Source organism: Erinaceus europaeus, chromosome 11 (assembly GCF_950295315.1).
Source record: "Erinaceus europaeus chromosome 11, mEriEur2.1, whole genome shotgun sequence".
In the NCBI taxonomy this organism is placed as follows: domain Eukaryota; kingdom Metazoa; phylum Chordata; class Mammalia; order Eulipotyphla; family Erinaceidae; genus Erinaceus; species Erinaceus europaeus.
The window spans coordinates 70,236,484-70,263,508 of record NC_080172.1 but is presented as its reverse complement, the minus strand read 5'-3'; the positions used below and the strand labels follow the sequence as shown (position 1 = coordinate 70,263,508).

At 44.6% G+C, this 27,025-nt stretch overlaps 1 protein-coding gene across 1 annotated transcript; it reads left to right on the top strand.

Annotated features, from left to right (window-relative positions):
- Positions 1 to 7,781: 7,781 nt before the first annotated feature.
- On the top strand, positions 7,782 to 26,561 carry GJA5 (gap junction protein alpha 5). The gene is made up of 2 exons (XM_060201999.1): positions 7,782 to 7,947; positions 23,483 to 26,561. The coding sequence occupies exon 2, from the start codon at positions 23,512 to 23,514 to the stop codon at positions 24,592 to 24,594; it is 1,083 nt and encodes a 360-aa protein (XP_060057982.1). The 5' UTR covers positions 7,782 to 7,947; positions 23,483 to 23,511; the 3' UTR covers positions 24,595 to 26,561.
- The last annotated feature ends 464 nt before the right edge of the window (positions 26,562 to 27,025 follow it).

Below are 27,025 nucleotides of genomic sequence, written 5' to 3'. Positions count from 1 at the left end.
CATAGCCTCTTTGTAAGTTTGATAGTTACTATCACTATTAGAATTTAACTGATTTATTTACTTGTGGAGCCAGGGCCTCTTGTATACACAATTTCCTCACTTCTGGGCTGCTCTTCTCATCAAGCTAGAGAGACGTAAGAATAGGTAGAGGGCTGGGAGATAGTAGAGTATTATGCAAAAAAGACTTATGCCAGAGGCAGCAAAGTCCCAGGTTCAATCACCAGCACCACTATAAACTGGAGCTGTAGTGCTCTGGTTTAAATAAATAAAAAATAATAAAACAAAGTAAGAGATAGAGAGGGAGACAGTTAAAGAGACAGACCACAGCCCCAAACTTTCCCCTGTGCTCTGAATCTCTCATATGGTACTAGGGCTTCAACCTGGACTAGTCTCATGGCAAGGTGTGTGACCTACCCCATGAGCTATCTCTTTGTCCCATACTATCCTCATCCTATCATTATTATTATCATTTCCACTATTATCATCATCATCATCATTATTATAGAGAGACTGAGAGGTAGAGGAAAAGACACCACCAAAATTTCCTTCAGTATCATGGGTGCCAGCCTCGAACTTGAGCCACACACTGGCAAAGCGGCATGCTATGCAAGCGAGCTATTGCATTGTTGGAAAAGTAATGACACATTTTTGCAATGGAAGATGGAAAAGTATGTTATTACTTTTCCAACAGCTCAATATTTCACCGGTCCCATTATCCCTACTGTAAAGATGAGTCAGATGTGACTGTTTGGGAGAAAATATTTTTCCTCTACCATGGCAGGTTAGTACTTGGGCATGCAAATAAACTGACAAAAAAATAGTTTAACTGGAGCAAAGAGGTTTACTCTTACACAGAAGTGAGCTAGCCAAGCATCCAGCTCACTAAATAGTTAAAACTGGAGGCAGCTATATTATTTAACTTGGTGTGGGGAAAGAGAAGGGAGAAAAACAAGCTCTGGAAGAAACAAATAGGTCTCTCTAGAGAAGACAGATTGGTTTTTTAGAAGAATAAACTGAGAGATAAGAGTATTTCTGATAATGTCTATTTTTACAGGTGCACTGTCCTTTCCATCTTTTTCACAGCCATGAACCATGAGGGTGTTTATGGTTGCACTGTTTCCCAGGAGTGGTTGCTTTTAGTCTGATAAGGTGCCAGACTAGCTTCGAGAGCAGGAGACAGACAACCAGAGACTTATGGCTGAGCTGTACGCAGTATCTCTTTATTCATGTGGAACACAGCACAATCTAAGCCATCTAAACTAAACTAATCACAATCCTGTCCATATATATATATATATATATATATATATATATATATATATTCGCCAAGTAGGGTGGGAATAGGATGTGACGTAGAGAGGGTGGAGCAAAAAGAGATTGGTGAAAATCAGGGTGTGACAAGAAGAGGGGGTGGAGCAAAAAGACATCATGAACCAATGGGGATTAAACCAATGGCCTTCAGGCAGGGTGGTGTTTAGTTAACAGTGGTTATGTAAATAGCATACAGTGTTAAGCAAGGGGGATTAAACCAATGAAACAGAAGGGGTTTTAGAAGCATACCAACAGTAAGGGATGTTCTAAGAAGGTTTCTCTCTGCATCTGGTGAAATTCAAATCTATTTAACTTACAACGAACTCAAAGTAAGTCCCACATGGCAAAATTTCAGCAGAACAACTCAACTGGGAGAATGCTTGTTTTATTATGTGCATGAGCCAGGTTTGAGCCCGCTTGTCACTATATTAGAGGAAGTTTTGGTGCTGTGGTGTCTTTCCCTGTTTTTTTCTGTCTAAAAAACTTAGCCTAGAGAGATGAAGCCTTAGAGACCACAGCAACAACAAAGACAATGGCTGAAAGGTTGACCATTCTCCTTTAGCCCTCAGTGTTACCTGTTTCCCCCCCCCCCCCAACACACACACACTAGAGCACTGCTTAGCTCTGGCTTTGGTGCCTCGGGCATGAAAGTCTTTTTGCATAACCATTATACTGTCTTCCCATCCCTGATGTTGGGATTAAAAGTTGAGATGTAGTGTCACAGACCAGGGCAACCTGGGCAAGGAAGTGTGTGCTGTTTTTGCTTTCTACTTCAGGGAACAGGGTGTTCTGGCCTGTTTGAGCCACTATCTGCAAAGTTAAAGTCATAAAGGGGCAGGGTACAGCCTTTAGTGTTTACAACACCCCAGACAAGTGTGACCCCTTCATGCCCTGCAATGAGGCTCAACTGCTCAACTGCTTGGGGCCTTCTGACTCTGGCCCTGAGAAGATGATGGCATATATTTGCACGTGTTATCTTGTAGGCTCTAAGGAAACAGCTCTTTAAACACCTAGACCCCTTGTGTTGGGAAGAAAACTTCTGTGCCAGGATTCATCAGGCAGAGCAAACATTGAAAGGTCTCTGTATTTGCCTGTTTTTGCCTCTAAGGAAAAAAAAGAAAAAAAAGTCATCTTTATGCCTGCTCTGTTATGTAGATTAGAGCCCCCACCGAACTGGGAAGGTTTTAGTGCTGTGGTATGTCCCTCTCTCTGTATCTCTGTCTTTACTAAAAAAAAAAAAAAAAGTTTCAACCCAGGGCAGTGAAACCCCAGTAACAAAACAAACAGGTCACCTTTAAGAAGAAGCTTTCCTAGGGAGCAGGTGGTGGTGCATCTACCCAGTTGAGTGCATATGTTATCATTCACAATGACCCCAGTTCCAGTTCACACCCGCAGGGGGAAAGCTTTACAAAAAGTGAAGTGGGTCTGCAGGTGTATCTCTTTCCCTCTCTATCTCCCCTCCCCTCTCAATTTCTCCTGTCTTATCAAAAAGAAGGAGGAGGAGAAGAAGTAGCAGGGGCGGTGGCAGCTGGTAGAGCACACTGGTAGGTGACGCATCTTGTAGATGACACACATTGCCATGCTCAAAGACCCAGGTTCAAGCCCTGGGTCACCACATGGGAGTTCCTGTAGAGCAGAAGCTTCATGAGTGGTAGGGTGATGCTATGGTGTCTCCCTTTCTATCACTATCTCTTCCTCTCTTTCTTTCACCATCCTCTAGAGGAAAAAAAAAAAAGGCTGCTAACCCTACTAGGGTTAGCTTCCATTCTTATCCTGTCACCTATGTGTCCTCTGCTCCCACCTGCCACCTGTTATCAGGCCAAGGCTTTCCACAAGAATTTCCTTTATAGGAAATTGACCTTTGACCTCAGACAGACCCCTCCCCCCATGAATGGAGCAACCCAGGTCAAGTTAATTAATTTCTCTGAGTCTGGTTTTCTTTTCAGTGAAATGGTCATAGTAACCAAGCATCAGCTTGCAGTGCTGTCAGTAAAAAGGTCTAGAAGTCCTTCTTGCCCACCCTCCACACCACAAAAAGAATGCATATTCTCAGGCTGACAAATAGCTCACTTGGATAATATGCTACTTTGCCATGTGTGTGACACAGGTTCTAACCCTGCCCCCACTGCATTCAGGAGGCTTCAGTGCTGTGGTCTCTTTCAGTCTTTCTCTGTGTCTTTGTTGAGGGAGGGTGAGGGGAGAGAGAAAGGGAGAAAGAAAGCTCTAGGAACCCTTTTTCCAAATGATGTTTCTCCTCACAGGATTGTCTTATCATTCTTTATGCGTTCAGGACAGTCACATTTAAAGTCTTAGTTCTACTCCGGAAGACTCAGGTGGTTTTATATTTTATTTTTTTAATATTTAATTTGTTTTATTTATTTTGGATGAAGGCAGGGGAAATTCAAAGGGAAGAGTGATACAAAGATATAGGAAAAAGGAGAGACCTCCCCCAGTTGGAGACAAAAGGAATGAGACAGGGCTCAGGAGAAGGGGTTGATGGAATAAAATAGAAACACAGTTCTTGTTCCCCACATTTCACCATTGTGACTTATCAAAACTTTGACTCACTACAGTCAAAGTGGGCTTTCTCTAGAGTAACTGAAAACCTTGTACGTGTTTAAAGAAACCTCAAGTGCTTCTCAGGGAGATGAGTCAATTGAGGATGGGTGGAGCGCTGGACCCTGATGAGAGGGTGGCTAAGAGTAGAGATGTTGGACTGGAGAGATAGCTCAAAGTGCTAGAGCATGAGTTTTGCATGCCTGAGCCTTGGAGATGCCAGATTCAAGGAGAGATTGCAGCACTTCTCTAGTGCTCAGGAAGTTTCTTCTGTGCAGGTGGGGACCGTGGGCTTGAATTGGGGTCCTTGTAAACTATAGCACGTATGCTCTACCAGATGTGCCACCATCTGTTCCCTTCTCAAAGGGTCTTTAGGGGGTTATCTTCTTATCTTTTCATCTGTAACTAGAAAAGAGCAGAGCATGCCTCACACAAACCTAGTTCACAGTAGATACTGAATGAAGTTTATTTTGCCATCCTGCTTCTAAAGCCTTTGTAATTAATTAGTTAATTATATTGTCTGGGGCTTTACCACTTTTGAATGACTTTTTTTGAAATTATCTTTATTTCTTTATTGGATAGAGGTAGCCAGAAATTGAGAGAGAAGGGGGAGATAGAAAGGGATAGAGACAGAGAGACACCTGCAACCTGCTTCACCACTTGCAAAGCTTCCTCCTGCAGGTGGGGGCTGGGGGTTCAAACCCAGGTCCCTGAGCACTGTAACATGTGCTCTCAACCAGCAACTTTTTTTTCTTTTTTTGACTGACTTTTTCAGACAGAGAGAGAGCCTGCAAGATAGCTCATCTGGAGAGTGTGCCTACTTTATCATGCACTTGACCCGGGTTTGAGCTTGACCCTCATTGCACTGGAGGAAGCTTTTGTGCTGTGGTTTCTTTCCCTCTCTCCCTCTGTCTGTTCTTGCCTCTCTATCTGAGAAAAGTTGGAAGTTGTTTCAGAATAGTGAAGCCTCTATAATTACCCCAAAAGAGAGAGAGGAAAAAAAACAGAGAAAGAGAGAAGGAGAGGGAAAGACACCACAGTACACAAACTTGCCCCAGTGCTGTGGTATCTCCACGTGGTGTAGAGAGGCCTGGACATGTGGTGTAGAGAGGCCTGGACCATGTGGTATAGAGAGGCTTGTGGCACTGCATATGCTCTTCCAGGTGAGCTCTCTCTTTGCTTTCTACGGCCTTTTAAAACTAGACATTATATACCAACTGTTTGAGTATATTTTGACTTCCTCTCTAAATCTTATCTGACTTCTCTACATTTTTTTCATGTGTAGAACACAGCCTGTCAAACTTCTTTCTAAGGCCTTTTCTTGTGTTGAGTATGAAGTTAAAGGAGATGGTGTGGCAGGACCTCCATTCCCAGCTGGTCATCCCCTTTTTCTGGGGAACCTGCTCACGGCACCCTTATCAGAGAGGTGGTGATAAGCAGACTTGATCCCTTTAGAGGATTGCTGACATCTATCTTTCCCATGCTCCAGTCCTCACTTAGGCCTGGGTGGGGACCAGCTGAAGAACAGCCAGGTTGCTAACTTATGGTCACCTCCCTCCATTCCATCCTATTCCCCTCCTGAAAGTGCACCTGGCTAGAGAGTTTAGGATGAGCTTGAGTTGGGATGAGTTTGTGGAGTTGCGATAACCAGAGTTCAAGACCACCAACTTCTCCAGCCCCACCTGTGACTTCTTGTATCAAGTCCCCTTCTTGTCTGATCACTTTCTCTAGATGCCAGGGAGGGTGGGGGCATTCACCTTCTGTGCCCTTTGCCTTCTCTGGGTTCACTGGTGTACCCACTTCCTAGCCCCCTGCTCTTCTTCAGCCTGCACCCAGCTGCTTCCCCAAAGATTAGGAATGAGTTGTCGCTTTAATCCTCTTTACACTCAGGTCACCCTCAGCTGAGATGTAAGGTTCTCTCATTGACCATCTCTTCATTGAAGATCATAAGGTGTTTTGGAGCTGGGCCTTTTATAGAGCAGCTGAGACTTAAGGACAAATTCATGTTGTGTGAATAATTTTTGGTTTTGGAGAAGAAATTGGGCATCATCAGGACTGTCTGTTTCCCCAGACTAAATTCTATTGCAGGAATTTGGTCTATCCATGGAAACACAGGCAGAAGGAAATAGGCATTGTACTGCACTATACTGTACTGCATTGTACTGCACTGCTTGCATTGTATTTTATTGCATTGCATTACACTGCATTGTATTAAGTGTATCATACTGTAACACGTGCATAGCATTGCATTGCATTGACTGTATGCTGTAGTAACACTTAATATGTGCTAGACATTGTTCTAACTACCTTACACATTCTCATTAATTCTGTGGCAACCTTAGAAGCTACTTATATTGAAATGAATTACATTGAAAATGAATTACTTACATTGAAAATGAATTGCACAGGTGTTGAGTCAACTTGCCCAGTGTCACATAACTGATAAGTGGTAGGGCTGAGATTCAAACCAGACAGTCTGAGCCCAGAATTTGCCCTGATACTTCATAGGAAAGTGTGGGTGGGTGAAAGGTGGAGAGAGTGAAGGGTGATGCCTTCTAACTAAGAATCAAGAATCTCAAATTTATTTTCAAGTTTATTTTCTCAAGCTTACTTGTTTGCTGTCTCTTAGGACACAGGAAGTCCATTGCCTCCCCTCTTGCTGATTATAAACTTATCTACTCATGAAAAATCTTATCTACTAGGCAAATAGTTTTGCAAAATACAGGCATGCTTGTGAGTGGTGCTGCATTTGAAGGTGAGGATGTGAAGGGGAAGGATAGATCTGGGTTCTGACTCTGACTTTGCTGCTGACTTGATTGTGACACTGATAAGTGGCCTTAACAATCTGGGCCTCAGTTTCCCTGGCTATTCTAGATGATCTCCAGGGTTTTCTTCTGGTACTCATAATCCATGGTCTCATGGTTACTGCTTGTCTCCTTTCAATCTCCTTTCAATCTATGCAAAGTGACCTCTATTACTGACATTTGTCACACTCCCATTAGGTCCATGGTATAGTGCTTCAGTGGAGGAGCTGAGGAAAGCAGCTGAGGAGTGGAGTTTGAGGAGAGTGATGCCTCAGATTTGCTCTGTGACACACCATCTAACAAAAAACCTTACTTCCATCTGTTTAGTTCCAACTGGAGAGCTGAATGATTTGGTAAAAAGAACAAAGAGATAAATTTTGGGTAAAACATCCAACCCTGACTCTACTATTTGCTAGTTGGTCACCATGATCATATTGCTTGGTTTGTTTGAACCTCCCGTTTCATTACATGTGAAGTGCAGAAATGTACTTTGGAGAATTGGAAACGGATAATTTAATGAGATGAAAATAGAATACATACATATATCTCACAACTAACCCAGTGCTTGGGCCTGAGGGAAGCTCAGTGGCTGTGAGAGGATTCACTCTCAGTCCTCTGGAGCTTCCAGCACACTGAGCACTGCAGACATAGAAGTACTTACTCCCTGTAAGCCTTGCTGTGTGTGTGTGTGTGTGTGTGTGTGAGAGAGAGAGAGAGAGAGAGAGAGAGGGAGGGAGAGAGAGAGAGAAACCCTTTTGTTTATGGCTACAGGAAAAGGACTGGGGAGAAGGTTCTCTTGGGTGTTGCCAGTTTCCCACACATGCCCTGTAGCCCCAGGAGCCTGAGGAAGCTCATAGGCGAGCAAAGAGCAGGGAGGCTCACCACTAGCAGAAAAGAAGAGAGCTGCAAGGTCTGTGGGGACAATGACAGCAGGAGGGCAGTGGGGAAGAGAGGGATTTGTCACCTTATTGAAGAAGGTGGTAAAGAGAGACCAAGACTGAAGGGAAATAGAGGGAGGAAAACTTTTTAACTGAGGAACAGTCTGAGAGCAAAGGAGGGAGGGGAGAGAAGGAGGGAGTTAGAGGGGGAAGGGGGTGGAGAGAGAGAGTGAGTAGGAAGAAGTGGGAGGAGGGAGGGCAGCAGATAGGGACTCAAAAGAGGGTGGAAGAGGAGCAACTGACAGGCTCAAGAGCCAGGAGCAGTGGGCAGTGAGAGGAGCCACGGGGAGGAGGACAAGGAGGCCAACGGACCTTCCAGGCAGGAGGAAAGGAAAAAGGTAAGAATGAATTTCAGTTTTAAGAAATCAAAACTTACAAGCCGATGAGAAGTAACCAGAAGAAAGAGTAAGGAGTTCCACGCAGGAGAACAACAAAGATTTGTCTCTGTACCTGTGGGCTTACTCACTGACCGCCCCCCTCTGTTCCCTGTCAAGTCCACAGCCAGCATGGAGGACAATTTTGAAACAGCAGAGACATCCTTCATTTATGAGGTGCACTTGCAGAGTTTGGACTGCTCCAGGGGAAGTTAGACAAGTGGGTCCCATTCTGTTTCCCAGAACTATCAAGGTGGAATTGGCCATGGAAAAACCAAAACCCTCACTAGTTTAGGATGATTTTCTGAGGCTCAGAATCTTCTTTGAAATGGTTTCTGCAACTCCTAGGGGAGTGTTTTTGACCCCCCTCCCTACCCCCACCAACTCCAAGGCATGTTGGGTGGTTTAAAAATATTCCCTGCCTAGTTTTCTGTGGAGTGTCATGTCCCTGGTCTGCCACTCTGTCAGCAGAAAGAGGCTGGGGAGACTCAGCAAGGAAACAAGAGAGATGCCCACTGGGGAACCCTTTTCTCCTGGGTCCCAGGCAGAGGAGTTTCTGTCTGCATTTTTTTAAACGTTTTTTTAAAAGTATTTATTTATTTATTTATTTATTTTCCCTTTTGTTTCCCTTGTTGTTTTTTTATTGTTGTTGTAGTTTTTGTTGTTGATATTGATATCATCGTTGTTTGATAGGACAGAGAGAAATGAGAGAGGAGGGGAAGATAGAGAGGGAGAGAGAGAGAGACACTGGCAGACCTGCTTCACCACCTGTGAAGTGACTCCCCTGCATGTGGGGAGAGGGGGGCTTGAACCGGAATCCTTACTCCGGTCCTTGTGCTTTGCACCACATGCACTTAACCCACTGTGCTACCGCCCAAATCCCTCTGTCTGCATTTTACCCTCTCTTCTGTGCAGGGTGTGAAAGAGCACAGACTCGGGGCTCTGTGGCTGTGTGACTGGGTCGGACACCTGCCCCTTCTGGGCCTTACTCTCCTCTATGAAATGAGTGGCTTGAAGGAGGAGGACCCCTCTGTCTCTGTTCAGTGTTCAGGGCTGTGACTGTATGGGCTCAGAGGGGAGTCAGAACCATTGGAAAAGGAATGTTCCACACCAGGATTTTACTTCCTCCTGGACCTCTGCACAGAGTCCCCTGTCCTCCCAGTAAGCTGTCATAATGGACAGATGCCTGAGCCTTATTCCTTGACCTCTCTGACTGCCTACTTCCTGAACAAGGAAAGAGCACTGGACAGGGAATCAGGAGACCTGGGAGAAATTCCTACAAACTAAACAGAGACAAGACTGAGACCAGAGCATCCAGTATGTCATCTCCATTTGCCTGTATCGTGGTGATGGTGGTGTTGGTTGTGGTGGTGGTGGGGAGTGCTGTTCAGGGTTGGGGTCACTCCATCTCTCCCATCCTCAGCCTTCACAGTCACAACCTGGCCCAAACTCTGACTTACTCCTCTCCAGGGACAGCCCTGAACCTTCCAACCCCAGGCCAGGGACTTGTGGAGCCTGAGCTGTTTGGAGACTGCTCCTATCTGTGTCGCCTGACCTTTCTCTTGTTCCCTATCTGCTTCTGGACAGTCCCAGTGATAATTGCACACACAGCAGAGAGGGCTGGGTGATGCATTTCTTTTTTTTTTTTTTTTGGCGTTGAACCTGGCACCCTCTGGGCAGCCCCTTACCTAAACCTCAGGGAGCAGTGCCAGCCATGAAGGGCTGCCTTGGAACCCCAGAGCTGCCCTTGTTGAGTTCCTGCAACTACCTATCACTTTTATCTTCTGGCTGCCTCTTTCCTGCCACCCTGAGTCATGGCCCAGAGTCCTGGTTTACAGAATTAAGAAACAGTCTCTGACATAGCCAGCCAACCTCTCCTTTGACAAATGAAGGGAGTAAAGACCAGGAAAGGAAGGAGATGACACAATGACTGTAGGCTCATTTGGGCTCTGAATGCCCTGCTCTCACCCCCAGGCCTCCCTTAACCTCCATCCTTGATTCTTGAGCTTTCTCCAAGTCCCCCTTCTTTCCACTAGAGCATGTCTACCACCTTAATTTCAGGCAGCAACACCCACCTGGCCACTTGCTTTTCACTTCCTCTGGTTGGTGGGGGCACATGGAAGGAAGATTCTGGACTCTAGTGGTCAACAGAGCCACCACAGGGCAACCTCTTGGGTCTTGGCTAATGCCACCTCTGGGTTCTACCCATTCAAGTTAGACAAGGAATGGAAAAACCTGGCTGGTGGTGGGCAGAATTCTATCTAAAATGACTCCCTGACTCTGGTGTGTGTGCCCTGCATGGTATAATCTCTCCTTGACCTGTGACAAGGTGATATGTGGATGATCCCACAGAAGGATAAGCTTCCATAAGATATCTAGAACAGGCAACTGAGATGTGCCATTTTGCCCGATGGGTTATTTCAACTTCAGATCAATGGAGGGACTGCCTGCTCTCTTAGTCACCTAGGAAAATGAACATTGGGATCATATGCAGTGTGAGAGTTATCAGCAGAAATAACCTTCCTATTGTGACCCTTGCTGTGGTGGGGCCAGCATCTAATTCCAGAGGCTCTACTCTTAGTCATAAATAAATAAATAAATAAATAAATATAGATAGATAGATAGATAGATAGATAGAGAGAAGGAGAGAGAGAGAGTCAGTCTCTATCCTAGGAGTTCCCTCCTTTCTCCCCAAAGCCTCAGCTCTTATCCCCTTCCTCACCTGGGGATATACGCCTTCCCATTGCCTTGCAGCATTTGGAATCCTGATGTATGTGATTAAATGATTTTTTTTCCCTTCTAAATCAAGTCAAATCAAGCCAGGACATGGAGCCTGTTTGTGTAGCTAGATCAGAACTGGGAGTGGAAGCTTTGCCACTTTCAGGACTGGGAGACTCCAAACCCAGGATCCACCCTCTGATACCACCCACTGGCAACTGAAGCAATTCTCAGTGTGAACTCTGCCCCCCACCCTTTGGTTCAAGGTTTGAGATGACCAAAGGGGGGAATGTTCATTTTTCTAGGAAAACTTCAGATCTTCTAGTAAAGAAGTAGACTTCCTGCCTATTGTCAGAAGCTGCCAGTTCCCAGCAAGTGGAAGCTCCCTGGCCCTTTGTGAATCAGTTGTTTTTGGCATATTCACAAATTCTGGGCAGGAACAATTCAGCTTCTGACAATCCACTCATCTTCAGAGAGAAAGGGAGCCAAGAGGTCTCAAAGTCACTGAAATACCTCGAAAGGGAATTCAGGGAAGACCTTGTTCAGTGAGGGTAGAAGGAAGAATCTGGTTGCTTGGAGTTAGATTTTCAGCCATGTGAACTGAGGTTCAGAGAAATGAATGATTTAATGTCTCTGAACTTCAGTTTCTTCATATGCCCAAGAGATTAATAAATGCTTTCCCTGCAGAGCTTTATGAGTATTCAGCAAGATTATTTATTTATTTGTTTGAGATAGATAGGTAGGTAGGTAGGTTGATAGATAGATAGATAGATAGATAGATAGATAGATAGATAGATAGACAGACAGATAGATACCAGAACACTGAAACTTCCTTCAATATAGTGGAGGCTGGGCTCAAACCTGTGGTTATAACATGGCAAAGCAGCACACTATTCAAATGAGTTATTTTGCTGGCCCCAAAATAATGTATTTTAAGTAATCACCACATAGTAGGTGCTTAATGCACAACAAAATGATACAGTGGAATACAGGTCCTCTGGTCCACAGTGAAGCTCTCTCTGAATTGCTTCTCATTTGATGCACAGGCCTTTTCACATTGTAGACTGGTCATGACATTATGGGAAGTTTCTTCTTGGTTTTTGTGATTATGCTTTTTTAATTTCAGGGGTTACTTTTACTACTTTTAACATATGAGTGAGAAAACGTGCCTTTACCTCTCAGTTGTTCCCCAAGTTGCCACACGGTCATAACCGAGTCTGTCACGAACTCTCCAGGTACGTTCTGAGTTGTAGCTGGAAAGGCCTTAGCTCAGAGTTCTGTTCTGATACAGTGATCTGAAGCCTGGGGAGAGAAATGTCTTGTCTCAAGCCACAAAAAAAGTAGTGATATCTGAAAGAGCCTCCTTCATAAAGTAACTATCTGTATTTTATGTATTTATTTACTTGTTTATTTGTTTTATTAGCATATGCACCATTTCACCTCTCCTAAGACACTTTTTTATTCACAATGAGAGACAGAGAAAAGATTTATTCTTATGAGAATTTGAGTGAGTGATAACAGAGCACCACTAAGTTCTGGCTTATGGCACCAGAGATTGAACCTGGAACCTGTCTGTCCTTCTCCTCCTCCTCCTCTCTCCACAAACCAGCTGTCATGTGGGCATTCTTGCAGTATTACGTGGTTCTAGGTGCCTCTACATATCCATATATTGTTTCATCCCATGAGGAGGAAAATGAAGGGGAAGCTAGGAGGTGAAGAGACTTTCCGAAGTTCAAAGGACTTGAGTGGAGGCAGGGTTTGGATCCCACCATTTTTTAGGGACCATGAGCTCTCCCACCTAATTATGTTCTTCCCACTTATCTTGTAATCTGGCCACCAGTGAATGGAGGAGAGCCTGCTGCTTGACTGGCCGGGAACCCAACAGTGGACACTCCTGCAGCCAAGAGCACTGACAGGCTAAAAAAGGAAGTGACTTTCCATACATGAATTCAGGCCAAATGGTGACAGAAGCTGAAGAGTCTGGGAATCCTGACTGCTGTGTTTTGAGAGCCTGTGTGATCACTAATTCTAGGAACAGCATCTGCAAGTAATGGCCAGCAAATACGCCAGAGGCTTAAAGAAAATCCTTGAGCTTCATAGGCAAGAGGGAGAACAGCGACCTGAGTCCTGGTGACAGGTTTGTCACCATTTGTCTGTCTTAGGATCTCCAACTTTCTTCCCCTTTTAGAGACTCAGAGAAGTTGAAATCAGGAACACCAACTTCAAGCCCCAGATTCAGTGTTTGCTGGTTGTGAGATTTTGTACAAATTACTTATGCCTTGAGCTTCAGTTTTCTCTTCTGTCAAGTGGGCTAGCATGACTATGCTAGCAGGGTTAATGTGAGGGTTAAGAAAGTGCACACATGGAGAATGCTCAACTTAGTTCTATTGGCTATTACTAATGCTTACTTTCACTGGAGCCTAGTTTTCATCTTGTCTAGAAATAAAATACTAAATTTCATGGATCCCTAGATTTTGTTGTTTGTTTGTTTCAGTGCCGGCACTACAAATCCACTGCTCCCGAAGGCTATTTTTTTCCCTTTTGTTACCCTTGCTGTTTATTGTTGTTGTTGTTACCGCTGTCGTTGTTGTTGGATAGGACAGAGAGAAACTGAGAGAGGAGGGGAAGACAGAGAGGGGGAGAGAAAGACAGACACCTGCAGATCTATATCACTACTTGTGAAGCAACACCCCCTGCAGGTGGGGAGCCAGGGGCTCAAACAAGGGTGCTTATGCCATTCTGTGCTTTGTGCCATGTGCACTTAAGCTGCTGTACTACCATGTGGCCTCAGGATCCTTAAATTTTTTTCCAGCCTGTTATACCATGAGTCTCTGACATGCTGGGCAAAAATGGAAGCAGATCACAAATACACATTTTTTTATTAAAAGAATCAAACCTCTCTTCATAATTAAGAGTGGCCTCTGTATATTTTACTGTGTTGGAATATCTCCATTTATCACCTTGAAAATATTCTTCTTCCTGAGGATGGAGAGACAGCATAGTGGTTATTCCAAAAATGACCTGCATATATGAGGCTCCAAAGTCCCAGGCTCAATTCTTAGTATCACTATAAGCCAGATCTGAGCTGTGCTCTGGTAAGTAAATAAATAAATGGACGAATGAATGAGTAAAAGAATATTTCTTCTTCCAATCTCTTAAGAAGAAAATTACTAATTCTAGCATGATTCCCTTTCTGTACTTTTTCTGCTCCCTCCCACCTTCTTGATTTTGAAACAGCTGTCTGCCTGCAGAGTGTCACTGAGTGCCTCACCCTACCCTTGCCAGAATAAAAAAAATAAATACATAGCTTAAAAGAGGAGTTAATTATCTGCCATTGACTAGAGTTGAAAGAAGACTAAAGCGATACTTTGCCTCTCCCATCTGTCTCTTTCTCCATCTCTCTCTCCTTTACTCCTCTAGAGTGATCTAGGTTTTGGGGTTGAGGGGCAGGTCCACAATGGACTCTCATTCTGGGAACGTTGCCCACATTGCTTAACTCTGTAGCTGTATCACAAGTCTGAGACAGAAGTAGTTCCCCCAAACTTAAATCAGGAAAAGAGTAAGAATTTCAGGTGTAAAAATGACTCCCCCACCCCCACGCCAGGGCCTGAAGGTGGTGCACTGGGTTAAGCGCACATAGTAGGAAGCTCAAGAACCCACACCAGGATCTCTGTTTGTGCCCCTGGCTCCCCGCCTGCAGGGGGATCACTTTGCAAGCAACGAAGCAAGTCTGCTGGCATCTTTCTCTCCCTCTGTCTCTCTATATTCCCCAATCCAACCACCTAATAAGCTAGCTAGTCTTTGGTTAGTAAAGACCTTTGAAAGAATGAAACTTTAAGTGACTGAGAATTCAGAACAGTCTGACAGGGCACCGCTGTTAGGCAAGACAAGGGCTGGTGTGATGCCAGCACCACTACTTGTCCTATATTCTTGTTCAAGGCACTTTCTCTGAGCTCAGGAAGGTATGCAGGGGATGAGATAAACCTTCTTTGCTTGGTTTTTTTTTTATAAGAATCAGCAAAGAAAAAAAAATTTATCAAGAAATTTGCAGGAGGTCTGTCTCTGTTCTTTCTATAGAAAGGGCTGATTAAGTGTTAATGTGCTTGATTATTCTTATCACTGCCGAAGACATATTTGTGCTGTCTTCTGGCCAGCAATGTACGGGGAATCAGGAGAGAATATGGCAACATGGAGCAAAGGTTATAGGAAGTTTGTTGGAATAAGGAAGTTAAGAAATAGTCACCAAAAGAAAAGAAGGAAGGGCAAGGGGCTGTAAAAAGGAGCCATTAGCTTCACAGGTGAGACAGAAGGAGGCATCTCAGCAAAGAATTGACTGCCTGCTGCTAGTTCCGAGTGCACTGGTTATATACCTTTCTGTTGAAATTGGGTTTTGTGGGAAAACAGGGGGAAGGAGTGTGCTGCTAGCCACCCTGGTTTCAGAGGAAGTTTTCTTGTTCTATTCAGTTGCCAGTCATGGAGCCTTATATTTTAATATCCTCATTCAGAATGGTTAGAAGTTAACTGTTAGTAGTTTTTGCACTTGCAAATATCTTAAGCCTTGGGGTTTTCACTAGCCTATCTTTAAACTGTTGCTAGGCTTGGAAAAGTCTTATTTATATATTTTTTAAATTCTTATTTATAGAATGGAAATGCTGACAAAACCATAAAATAAAAGGGGTACAACTCCCAACACCAGAACTCCATATCCCATCCTTTCCCCTGATAGCATTCCTATTCTTTATCGCTCTGGGAGTATGGACCCAGGGTCATTATGGGGTGCAGAAGGTGGAAGGTCTGGCTTCTGTAATTGCTTCCCCGCTGAACATGGGTGTTGACAGTTTGATCCATACTCCCGGCCTCTCTCTCTCTCTCTCTCTCTTTCCCTAGTGGGACAGAGCTCTGGGGAAGTGGGGCTCCAGAACACATTGGTGGGGTCATCTACCCAAGGAAGTCCAGTTAGCATCATGATAGCACCTGGAACCTGGTGGCTGAAAAGAGAGTTAACATATAAAGCCATGCAAATTGTTGACTAATCATGAACCTAAAGGTTGGTATATTATTTATAATTTTATGTTACAGCAACTGAGATTCAAATTCTTTTCCTGTGTCACCACCAAGTAAGGCAGAAAAGATCAGTGTGTAGGGCACGGAGCTTGTAAGCATGAATTTGAATCCCTGGCACTGTGTATGCTGTAGGGGTGTTCTGGTTCCCCTCTTGTAAGACAAATAAATAAAAGGGGGAGGGAAAGAAAGAAAAATGGAGGCACAACTCTCTAGTGATAAGAATCACTACTGTGGTTGAGGGTCAAAACCACCTTCACATGTGATTTTTTTTTCCTCTACAGATTCATTTCAGGAAAGAACTGTTGGAGTGAGGGGATATTAAAAAAATGTACATTAATGAGTTAAGTAGAAAAGAGTTCTGTGGTGATAGCTGTGCTTGATGCTTTACTTTAGAAAGCCACCTTTGATGTCTGGCAAAGCATGGGAGCTCGGTAAATATTTTCTAAACTGAACTAAACTCTCGTGAGCCTGTGTCTCAGACACCTTTAAGTGAGGTTCCCTGGGTCCTCTTACAACCAAGTGTTCTTAATCAAGATGTGAGTCACCCCTGCCCCTTGTCATATTCCCCACTGCCTGGTGAGTGGCATTACAGCAGGTCCAGAGATTGTTGGTATTACTATGAATAACAACCTTTATGGAGAAGATTCTTAGATGCCATCTAGAACATGTGTCTCTTCCCAGAATTAGACTCAGACTCGGGTCTGAACATCTAATTTTGACAACCTTGGGTGAGCTCCACTGTGATCTGTGAAGTGGGGGCGAGAAGAAAGAGTCCTTGGTGACAGCCTTGTTGCTCCAGACATAGCTAGATCTGCTAAGCCAAGCATAGCACTCACTCACAGGCAGAAAAGAGGTCTCATAGCTTCTGTCCCTCCAGCATTCTAGTAATCATAATCAGTACACAGACACCCCAGGCCAGGTTCTTATGAAGCTTCTCTAGTGTCCTGAATGCTATCCGTTCTCCATTGTTGTCTCTTGAAAGAACATACGTTATCCATTATCCACTGTGTACTAGGTAAAATAATAAGCAGTAAGGAGTGAGGAGATCACAGGGGAGTGTCATGAACATACTTAGGGTTGTCTTCAAGGAGCTCATAGTAGAGTTGAGGAGAAAATATACAGCCAGTAGAACAAATACTTCTTATTATGCATGTGAAATCCCAATGGTTTTACAGTTCAGCCCAGTTACAATGCACAAGGACACAGGTTTGAGCCCCCAGCCCCCACCTGCAAGGGGAAAGCTTTGCAAGTGGTGAAGCAGGGCTGCAGGTGTCTCTCTGTCTCTCCCTCTATATCTCTCCCTTACCTCCATTTCTGACTGTCTCTATCCAATAAATAAATAAAGATAATAAAAAATTAAGGGTCTGGGCAGTGGTGCACCTGGTTGAGTACATCTGTCATAGTTCAGACCAAGACCCAGCTGCTAACTCAAGGAGACTCAATATTGCTGTCAAATACTATACTAGAAGTAATCAGGAAGATAGCCTTGGAGGTAGCACAGACAATTTCCATTCATGAAGTCCCAGGTTCAGTCCCAGGCACCACCAATAGCTAGAGCATTGTGGTGAACTGGTCAAAACTAGCAATGGCTGGTATGTTGCTATGTGATTCCTGAGGACAGAGATAGAATAAATTGATGGAAGGCATTCCAACAGTTGCTTTTGGTTTATTCACAATATGTCTTCTTGAGCAGGAGAAATAAGTTTCAGTTGCATACTCAGTAGCAGCTGTTACCTGCCGTCTGCTTCATGGGTGGTGTGCCATTTCTAAAGGACTGCTCATTGTACCTTAGATCTACTTCCCCATATGGTGTTCTGTCAAGTTGGATCTGCTCCCAAGACCATGATATGTACTACACATGGGCTATCATAGAAGCTGAGAACTACTCCAATCTCCTTGGCATGGCCTCCAAAGCCCTCCGTAGTCAGTTCCTGTCTGTTAAGCAGACTTTGCCTCCCTGGTCTACACATTGGCCTCTAAAGCCATGCTGGTTCTAGTTTGGAGAGTTGGATAATGCAGTCTTCTCTGCCTGGGATCCACTCATCATTTCTGTACCTTCTTCTATCCCTACAAATCTTATTTCACCTCACTCCTACTCCAGAGTTGCCTTTTCTAGGAAACCATCTTTAACCCCATCCCCATTCCTCACCCCACCACTGGCTGGGACCCATAATGTTCTATGGATTTGCATAGGACACTACACTCACATCTATCCTAGTATTCTCTATATTTGGTTGTCCTTGTGTCCCAATCAGTCTGTTTCTTCAATATAATGTATTCTTGATCTTTGAGCCCCTGATTTCTAGCATATAAGAAGGTACTTAGGAAATGTTGGTGCAGTTGAAGTGAACATAATTTCTCCATCATTCCTTCAGTGGTCTATGCAGCTTGTCACATCAAGGGTGTCTTGTAGATTTGCTTGCTTGCATAAAAACTCCCTTCCCCAAGGCTTTATCTAAAAGGCAGTCTGTCTCAAATCATTGGCAGCCCAGGGGTGAGCAGAAGACATCACAGTTCCAGAACTGGAAGACATGGAATTGATGAGTTCCATCCTTTGCACAGAGAAAGAGGGAAACTTCCTGGTAGCCAACAGACTTGTTCAGAAACTCTCGAGTGAAGCCCATGTCTTGTCCCCCTGTCCCTTTTAGTCTTTGTGGTTTCTTTTTTTTTTTTTTTTTATCTTATTGCCTTTAATTGCATTTCTCTGATAATCAAATACTTGAAGCATTTTTTTCAGGTTTGTTGGCCTTTTGTATCTTTTTAAAAATATCTTTATTGGGGGATTAATGGTTTACAGTCAATAATAAAATACAATAGTTTGTAGATGTATAGCATTTCTCATTTTTTTTCCCACATTTCCATTCAACCTCCACTAGGTCCTCCTCTGCCATCATGTTCCAGGATCTGAACCCTAGTCTTTTACTTTGGTGCAGTACACCAACTACAGTCCAAGTTCTGTTTTGTGTTTTCCCTTCTATTCTTGTTTTTCAACTTCTGTCTGTGAGTGAGATCATCCCATATTCTTCCTTCTCTTTCTGGTTGATCTCACTTAACATGATTCATTCAAGTTCCACCCAAGATGAGGTGAAGAAAGTGAATTGTCTTTGTTACTTTGAGCAAATCTGTTGTCTTTTGCATATGTTTCTTCTGCAAAACAGAAGCAATAATCAATATCCCCCCTACAAGGTAGTTATAGGAATTCATCCATTCAACAATAAAAGTCCAGTGTGTTTATATGTCCATGTTCCTGGAACCAACAAGAAAATGTAAGAGAAGCCCACTTTGAGCCATGCAAGGCTTTGCTTTTTTACATCTGGTCTTGAGAAGGAAGATCTGTGCCTCCCTAGGATCATTTAGCAACCTTACTGCTAGGCTGAACTTTTTTTTCAATAATTAGGAAAGAAGTTTAATTTTTGAGCCTCATGCAGTAAGAATATAAATTAGAAGACAAGAATTTTTAATTTGGAACAATCTACTATCTGTTTAGGAGGAGGGTAGATGCCATGCCTGATTTTACTAATTCAACAAATAACACTGAATGCTTAATATGTGCCAGGACTGGAGTCAGGCAGTGGCGCAGCAGGTTAAGCACACATGGCATGAAGCGCAAGGACCGGCGTAAGGATCCCAGTTCAAGCCCCTGGCTCCCCACCTGCAGGGGAGTTGCTTCACAGGTGGTGAAGCAGGTCTGCAGGTGTCCATCTTTCTCTCCCCCTCTCTGTCTTCCCCTCCTCTCTCCATTTCTCTCTGTCCTATCTAACAATGATGACATCAATAACTATAGCAATAAAAAAAAAACAAGTGCAACAAAAAAGGAATAAATAAATAAATATTTTTAAAAAAATATGTGCCAGGACTAGTATTTACTAGGTAATCTTTCTACTACCCTAAACAGGGGTAGGTATTCAGTAAGGTAACCTTGGGATTAACTAATAGACAAGAAGCTTTTGTAGAGTATGTTTAAAAGCAGCAGGTTGCCAAGTGTGAGGATGTGTCTTCTATACTGGAGAGTAGAGTCTTTTATACTGGATGGTAGAGTCTTTTGCATTCAGAGGACACTGGAGAGGACTGAGATCAACATGGGATGACTTCATCTCTTTTCTTAAATAACTTTATTGGGTGGGGGGGCTGACGGTTTGCAGTACAGTTCTTGACACATGGGTACAATTTCTCACGTCTGTGTGGTACGTGTCTACAGAACAATCTTTTATCCAATTTAGTTCTTTTTCTGCCACCAAAGTCCAGTACCCCAAAGTCCTCTCCCCTTTCTCTCCCCTTCCTTCCCCAGAGTCCTTTGTTTTGGTGCAATACACCCCACCCAGTCCAAGTTTCACTTATGTTTTTCCTTTCTGTTCTTATTTCTTAAGTCCCACCTATAAGTGAGATCATCCAGTATTTGTCTTTCTCATTTTGGCTTATCTCACTTACCATGATTCCTTCAAGTTCCATCCAAGATGAGGCAAAGGGGGGTGATTCATCATTCCTAGCAGCTATTAAAAATGACTTTTCCATTTCTACCTAGCTTCGGTAGGTCAGGGGGAAGGTTCAGTCTAGGAGCTTGTATTAATCTGGGTTGCTCTGAAATGATTTCATTGAAAACATTGACTAGGTGAGGAGACATCAATGCTAGCTAGAAAGGAGCACTGGATTTGAAATGTGGGTTCCTGGATTTGATTTCTAGCCATGCAGTTTGTGAAATAAAGGGATAAAATGACTCACAGTCAATATACACATACTCCTCTGGTCCTCTCCTTCCTATCCAAGTGCTATGCTATTATTACCAAACAGATTCCTAGATGAATCCTATAACTTTTGTTCTTGTCATTGAATATGATAGTTTGGTCCAGGTTCTAGGGCCAATATTTTTGCCTTGGGGATTTCAGAACTTGTATTAACTACAGAAGTCTGTAGACTTTAGTTTTTCACAGTTCTTTGGAGGGCTATGGTCTAACCAGGTCCTTCCTGGTCTCTTGAACCAGAATCAGCCTGTTGCCATGTGCTCCCATAGTGTGCTGTGATTTATTAATATTAATACATAGCACCTTTAAAAATTTTTATTATCTTTATTTATTGGACAGAGACAGCCAGAAATCAAGAGGGTAGGGGAGATAGAGAGGGAAAAAGAGAGACACCTGCAGCCCTGCTTCACCACTTTCAAAGCTTTCCCCCTGCAGATAGGGACTGGGGGTTTGAACCCAGGTTCTTGAGCACTGTAATGTATGCTCAACCAGGTATGCCACCACTCGGCCCCAATACACATCACCTTTAGTGCTGTATTGAAATTATATTTAATATCTCCCCTTGATGAAGGGAAATAAAGGCAGTTGAGCTCAGTAAAGGCAAGGTCTCCCTACTTGTATTTTTTTTTCTTGGTCATTAGGATTATTGCTGGGACTCAGTGCTTACACAACTTCATTGCTCCTGGCCACCACTATTTTCTTTCTTCTGGAAAGAGAGTAAGGCTCAAACTTGTACCTGGCAAAATGTGTGCTCTAGCTAAGCAATCTTCCTGGATCCCATCTTTGCTTGTCTTCGTAACTTTTGCATCTTTAAAGCCTGGCATGATGCCTAGAATCTGGTAACTACTCACTAGGTATGTGGAATGAATGAGTAACAAAGGCAAAGGACACTGTGAGCTGAGAGAACATGAGGGATCAAGAAAATGGTAAGAAACTGTGGACTGTGTGAAATATACCTGGAACCATGTAGTTTAAGTCTTGCTTATGTGAGGAGAACAATGAGGATGGCTAGTAGGAGACTGTGCTGTGGAGTATGTCCTTGCAAACTAAAGAGTTTGGAATTTATACGCTTTAGAAAGGGGTCGCAGTGGGTGGACTGCACACATCACTGTGTGTGAGGCCATGGGTTCCATCCCCAACACAACATGGGAACACAGTGGACAGCATCAGGAATTTCATGGATAAAGGAACAGTAATTTGGTATTTCTCTCCTCTTTCCTCTCCCTCCTTCCCTCCCCCTGGGAAGAAATTGACGAGTGAGATCACTCAGCATAACCACACACACACACACACACACACACACACACACACACACACACACACACCCAGGTTCATCCCCTGACACCATAAAAGGGATGGGAGAGAAAGCCAAAGAAGGTCACGGGTGAAGCAGTGAGGTCTCTCAGTTCTGTGTCTGATAGAACTGATTTATGGTACAAGCAGCTTCCTCTGCTCCTCCTAACACACTTCCTGCTAACAATTGGTTCACAGTCTACAAAGTGTTTTCTACACAATACACCCACTACACTCACTGAATGTCTAATCTATACATTTCTTTGGCTGAATTCGGGCAGGGGGCAAATGGTCCTCATTGCTAGGAAACAGAATCCTACTAGGGACCTTACATATTTCAGCTAAGCAACTTGTATACAGCAGCATTGTTTTTGTTATTTTTTTTTCATTTGCTGTTTTTGCTAGGTTTCACAGACCATATCTAGGCTGATTATTATTATTTTTAATGTAGAAACATACAGAGAGAAAGATGCCGCAGAACCAAACTTCCTCCAGTGTGATGGCGACCAACTGCTGCCAGCACCCAGGGGGTCTTCCCTGGCCCCCCCACCTCCTCAGCTCAGTTCCCTGCTCCTTTTCACTGTCTGCTGCTCACCAGCCCCTTCTCATGCCCATGTGCTACTTCTTCCAGGTGCGACTCTTGGGGCCACAGCCAGAGAGACAGGGTCAGCCCTCTTGGCAGACCAACCAATGTGGCACATTCTCTGCCTGGAGCTATTTTTATACTTCCTTGGGGACAAGCACAGAATGAGTGACAGAGTCAAATGATTAAGAGAAAGGTTTCCAGGGAGGGAAAAGAGTTTGGAGGACGAGCCCCCTGAGCCTGGAATAATAACACATTTCTTTGTGTCGTCTCTTCTTTCTTCTTTCTCTTTTAAAGATAGAAACAGATGAGAGAGAGAGAGAGACAAACAGAGAGAGAGAGAGAGAGAGAGAGAGAGACTACAGCACAGCACTGAAACTTCCTCAGTGTGATGGGAGCCCAGCTCCAGTCTGGGCTGAGTTCACGGTAAAACAGTGCACTATCCAAATGAATTATTTGGCTGGCCCAAGGCAGTTCTTTATTTTTCCTCCCTTCTCCATTTTTACTTTGTTTCCCTCTTATTTATTCTTTCTTCAGTCATTTGGGGGTTGTTTCTCTCTTCTTTGTAATGCACCCTCTTCACTGCCTCTCCTATTTAAAAAGTCATCTTTATTATTTTACTTTTATTTGATTAGGTAAATATAAATTGAGAAGGGCAGAGGAAGATGGAGAGGAAGAGAGAAAGACACCTGTAGACCTGCTTCATCACTGTGAAGCTTCTTCCTGTAGGTGGAGAATGGGGACTTCTTGTTGCAAAGCAAGACCCTCCAGAGCTCACTCCAGGCCTCCTGCAGTAGACTTTCTGAGGGCTCAGAGCACAGAGCCCATATTGCAACACACATCTCAGTCAATTTCTAGATCCATCAGCATGTGACAACTAGGCACTGCTCTTACTAGCATGATGACTACACCTTTCATTCCATGCTATTGATTTTTGCTGGAGCAGGGGGAATGGTGAACTTTTGGGGTGAAGTTGTGCTTTCTCAAAGGACATAGTAAAACAGACAGATCAGGAGGATCCCAGAGTGTGATCAGGCCATGGAGACTTCTGAAGAAACCTCTCTTGTCTATAAATTTCTCTTTCCCTCTGTCCCACATGCAGAAGTCCTGGCATCCTCCTGCTGAGCCAAGATGGGAGACTGGAGCTTCTTGGGGGAGTTCCTGGAGGAGGTACACAAGCATTCCACAGTGATCGGGAAGGTCTGGCTCACAGTGCTCTTCATCTTCCGCATGCTGGTGCTGGGCACAGCGGCTGAGTCCTCCTGGGGGGATGAGCAGGCTGACTTTAAGTGTGACACCATACAGCCGGGTTGCGAGAACGTGTGCTATGACCAGGCCTTCCCCATCTCACACATCCGCTTCTGGGTGCTGCAAATCATCTTCGTGTCCACACCATCACTGCTGTACATGGGCCACGCCATGCATACAGTCCGTATGCAGGAGAAGCGCAGGTTGCGTGAGGCCGAGCGTGCCAGGGAGGCACAGGGTGCTGGGTACCAGTACCCAGCTGTTACTACTGCCGAGAAGGCTGAGCTGTCCTGCTGGGAGGAGGTGAATGGGAAGATAGTGCTGCAGGGCACATTGCTCAACACCTACGTCTGCAGCATCCTCATCCGCACCACCATGGAGGTGGCCTTCATTGTGGGCCAGTACCTCCTCTACGGCATTTTCCTGGACACTCTGCACATCTGCCGCAGAAGCCCCTGCCCACACCCTGTCAACTGCTATGTCTCCCGGCCCACAGAGAAGAATGTCTTCATTGTCTTCATGCTGGCGGTGGCTGGCCTGTCCCTCTTCCTCAGCCTGGCTGAGCTCTACCACCTCGGATGGAAGAAGATTCGACAGAGGTTCAGCAAGGGGTCTCGGGGCACAGCTGAGTGCCAGCCTCCCCCTGCAGCTGGCCTGGTTCAGAACTGTACACCGCCCCCTGACTTCAGCCAGTGCCTGGAGAATGGCCCTGGGAACAAGTTCTTCCAGCCCTTCAGCCACAAGCTGGCTTCGCAGCAGAACACAGACAACCTGGCCGCGGAGCAGGGCCGAGGCCAGGAGCAGGGGCCCAGGGAAGGATTCATCCACATCCACTATGCCCAGAAGCCTGAGATCCCCAATGAAGTCTGCCCAGGTCACCGGGGCCTCCCCCAAAGCTACCAAAGTGACAAGCGGCGTTTCAGCAAGGCCAGCAGTAAGGCCAGGTCAGATGATTTGTCAGTGTGAGCCTCCCGTCATCAGGATGGGACCAGGAGGGAGCCAGGGAGACACAGAGAAGATGGGCCATCCCTTCTGAGCCCACACTCTTCCACCCTCATCTCTGCTCTGTTACTCATAGGCCTTGGGTCTCAATGGCATTGCTCACTCATTCCTTCTAATTACAGAAACATGGCTACCCAGCCAGGCTGCCAGCCCTGCCTGTACTCTGCCTGGAACACTCAGAAGACTTTTGCAGATTATTTATGTACCAGTGTGAAGGGAAAGGAGAAAATCCTAATCTGTTCTGGGAGGGGTAGCCAGTGGGCTAGAAGATGCTCTGTATACCAGCCATACACCCCAAGTTCCCCCAAGGTTTCCCAAGTGGCTTCCTTGATTTCATGCCCCTTCCTCCCAAAAGGAACTCTCTAGAGTTCCCAGCTGATGGGGAGCCTGAGTCCGGAAACTCACCTTAGATGTGCTCTGGAACCTGCTGTTTCCTGAGGTCACACTTTAGAGGAGCGGCAAGGTTCCCTTCAGCTGCCCTGGGCTGTCCCTCCCCTGACACAGTCTGACTTAGAAAGAGGTCCTTGGCATTGGGCCAGCAGCCTCAACCTGGTTAGTACCTTGGTATATACCTCTGACATGTGCCTGGTGTTGGTGCTGTCACAGACTTTCCTTCTGATAGGGTGTGTGGCCAGCCTTTAGGCGGAAGCTTCCTCATGGAGTCACAGTGCACATAGGCTCCCCTGGAATTCTGGTCACCACCCTTTGCCCTGTGACCTGGGTTCAGTTCTGCTTCATGACAGAAACTGTCCCTTCCTCGGCCCCTTCGGCTGCTCAAGCAGTGATCCCCAAAGACCTTCCCTACAAGAACGCCCAGCAGCTGTTGTCCTCTCTCAAATCCTGACCAAGTCACCAGCCACCCAGGCCAGGGCAATCTCCCCAAGATTGTACTAACACAAAGTGGGTGCTGTGCTCTAGGAGGAAAAGATTATTCTGCTGTGGAGATTAAAATTAAAAAGGGGGGAAGAGAGAGAGAGAGAGAAAAAATACTGGAAACAATTGTCCTATTTATTTGACCCTTGCTGACTACCAACTTGAGTGCCAATAGGTGTGAAGATAGCTCAGAGGCTCACAGATTGCTCCCTGTCCCTGGAAGACTCAGTGGGGGAATCTCCAGCTCCCTTCAAAAGGTCCTCATTCAGGAACTCAAAGGTTCCTTCATCTCCCTGACATTCTGAGACTGTCACAATGGGATGAGGGAAAACACATGTTCCCTTTGGAGCTGGCCTGGCTTTTTTACTCAATTCCTCCAACATGGGTGTTTGCCATTTTGCATCAAGGTGAAGGATGTTCAGAACTGGGCACTGAAATGGATAGGAAGATGACTACCTTTTCTATTCTTAATTATTTTTTTCCCATCAAGATTATCACTGAGACTTGGTGACTGCAGGGCTCCACTATTTCTGGTGGCCCCTTCTTTTCATTTTTATAGAAGTGACAGAGAGCAAGAAAGGTAGAGATAAGAGGGGGTACCTGCAGAGGTGAACGTAGAGAAGTGGTGGCCACTGGCTGAGGTGCAATTTAGGTAAGAACCACTAGTCATCACACATTTTATCAATTGTCTGACTCTAACATTGACTTTCCTCTTTCTTTCTTTCTTCCTTTTTTTTTTTTTTTTTTTTTTTAACAGAGCACTGCTCAGCTCTGGCTTATGGTGGTGTGAGGGATTGAACCTGGGATGTTGGAGCCTCAAGCATGAGAGTTGCTTTGCATAAACATTATGATATCTACCTACCCTACCTGCACCCTTAGACTTTTTTGTTTGTGAGGATGGGGGGGTGTGAAAGGAAGACTCCTTTGATCTCTGAAATGTGTTTGCTTAGGGAAATGAGTGATCTTGAGCTAGAAAATCTGAGACCAGAGTTTGATGATGGAGCTTAAGGTAGGAGAAGGAATATGTGTAGTTTGTCTTAATAAAACTTGACTCTTTATCTCTTCTTTGTGTCCTTTTTACATTATGACTTCTGTCAAAAAGAGGAGGGTAGTGGACTTTCAGGAGGGAGAAGGCATTATCTTTACAACTCATCAGTCTCATTTATCAGGGCAAGGAAACCTTTAAAGAGTCTACAAAGAGAGCTCAGAACACATCTTAGGACACCAGTACTGAAGCTGAGGTGTTCTGGTGTCTGTCTCAAGGTAAGGGGTCCCTGAATATTCCAACTGGCAGAAGCTTCTGGGTGAGACCCATTCTCCCTCCTATAAAAGGAACAGAGTACTCATGGCTTTATAAACACAGTGATTAACATTTAAGAGTTTATATTACACCTACGCTGTAAAAAGTCCAGGGACTTACTTTATAGACAGTACAATGCAGACAGTACAATGAAACCCTCACTTCCTTGCCTTTTTCCCCCTACCAAAGGTTCACTGCTAACAAAAGCTGGATAATAATATA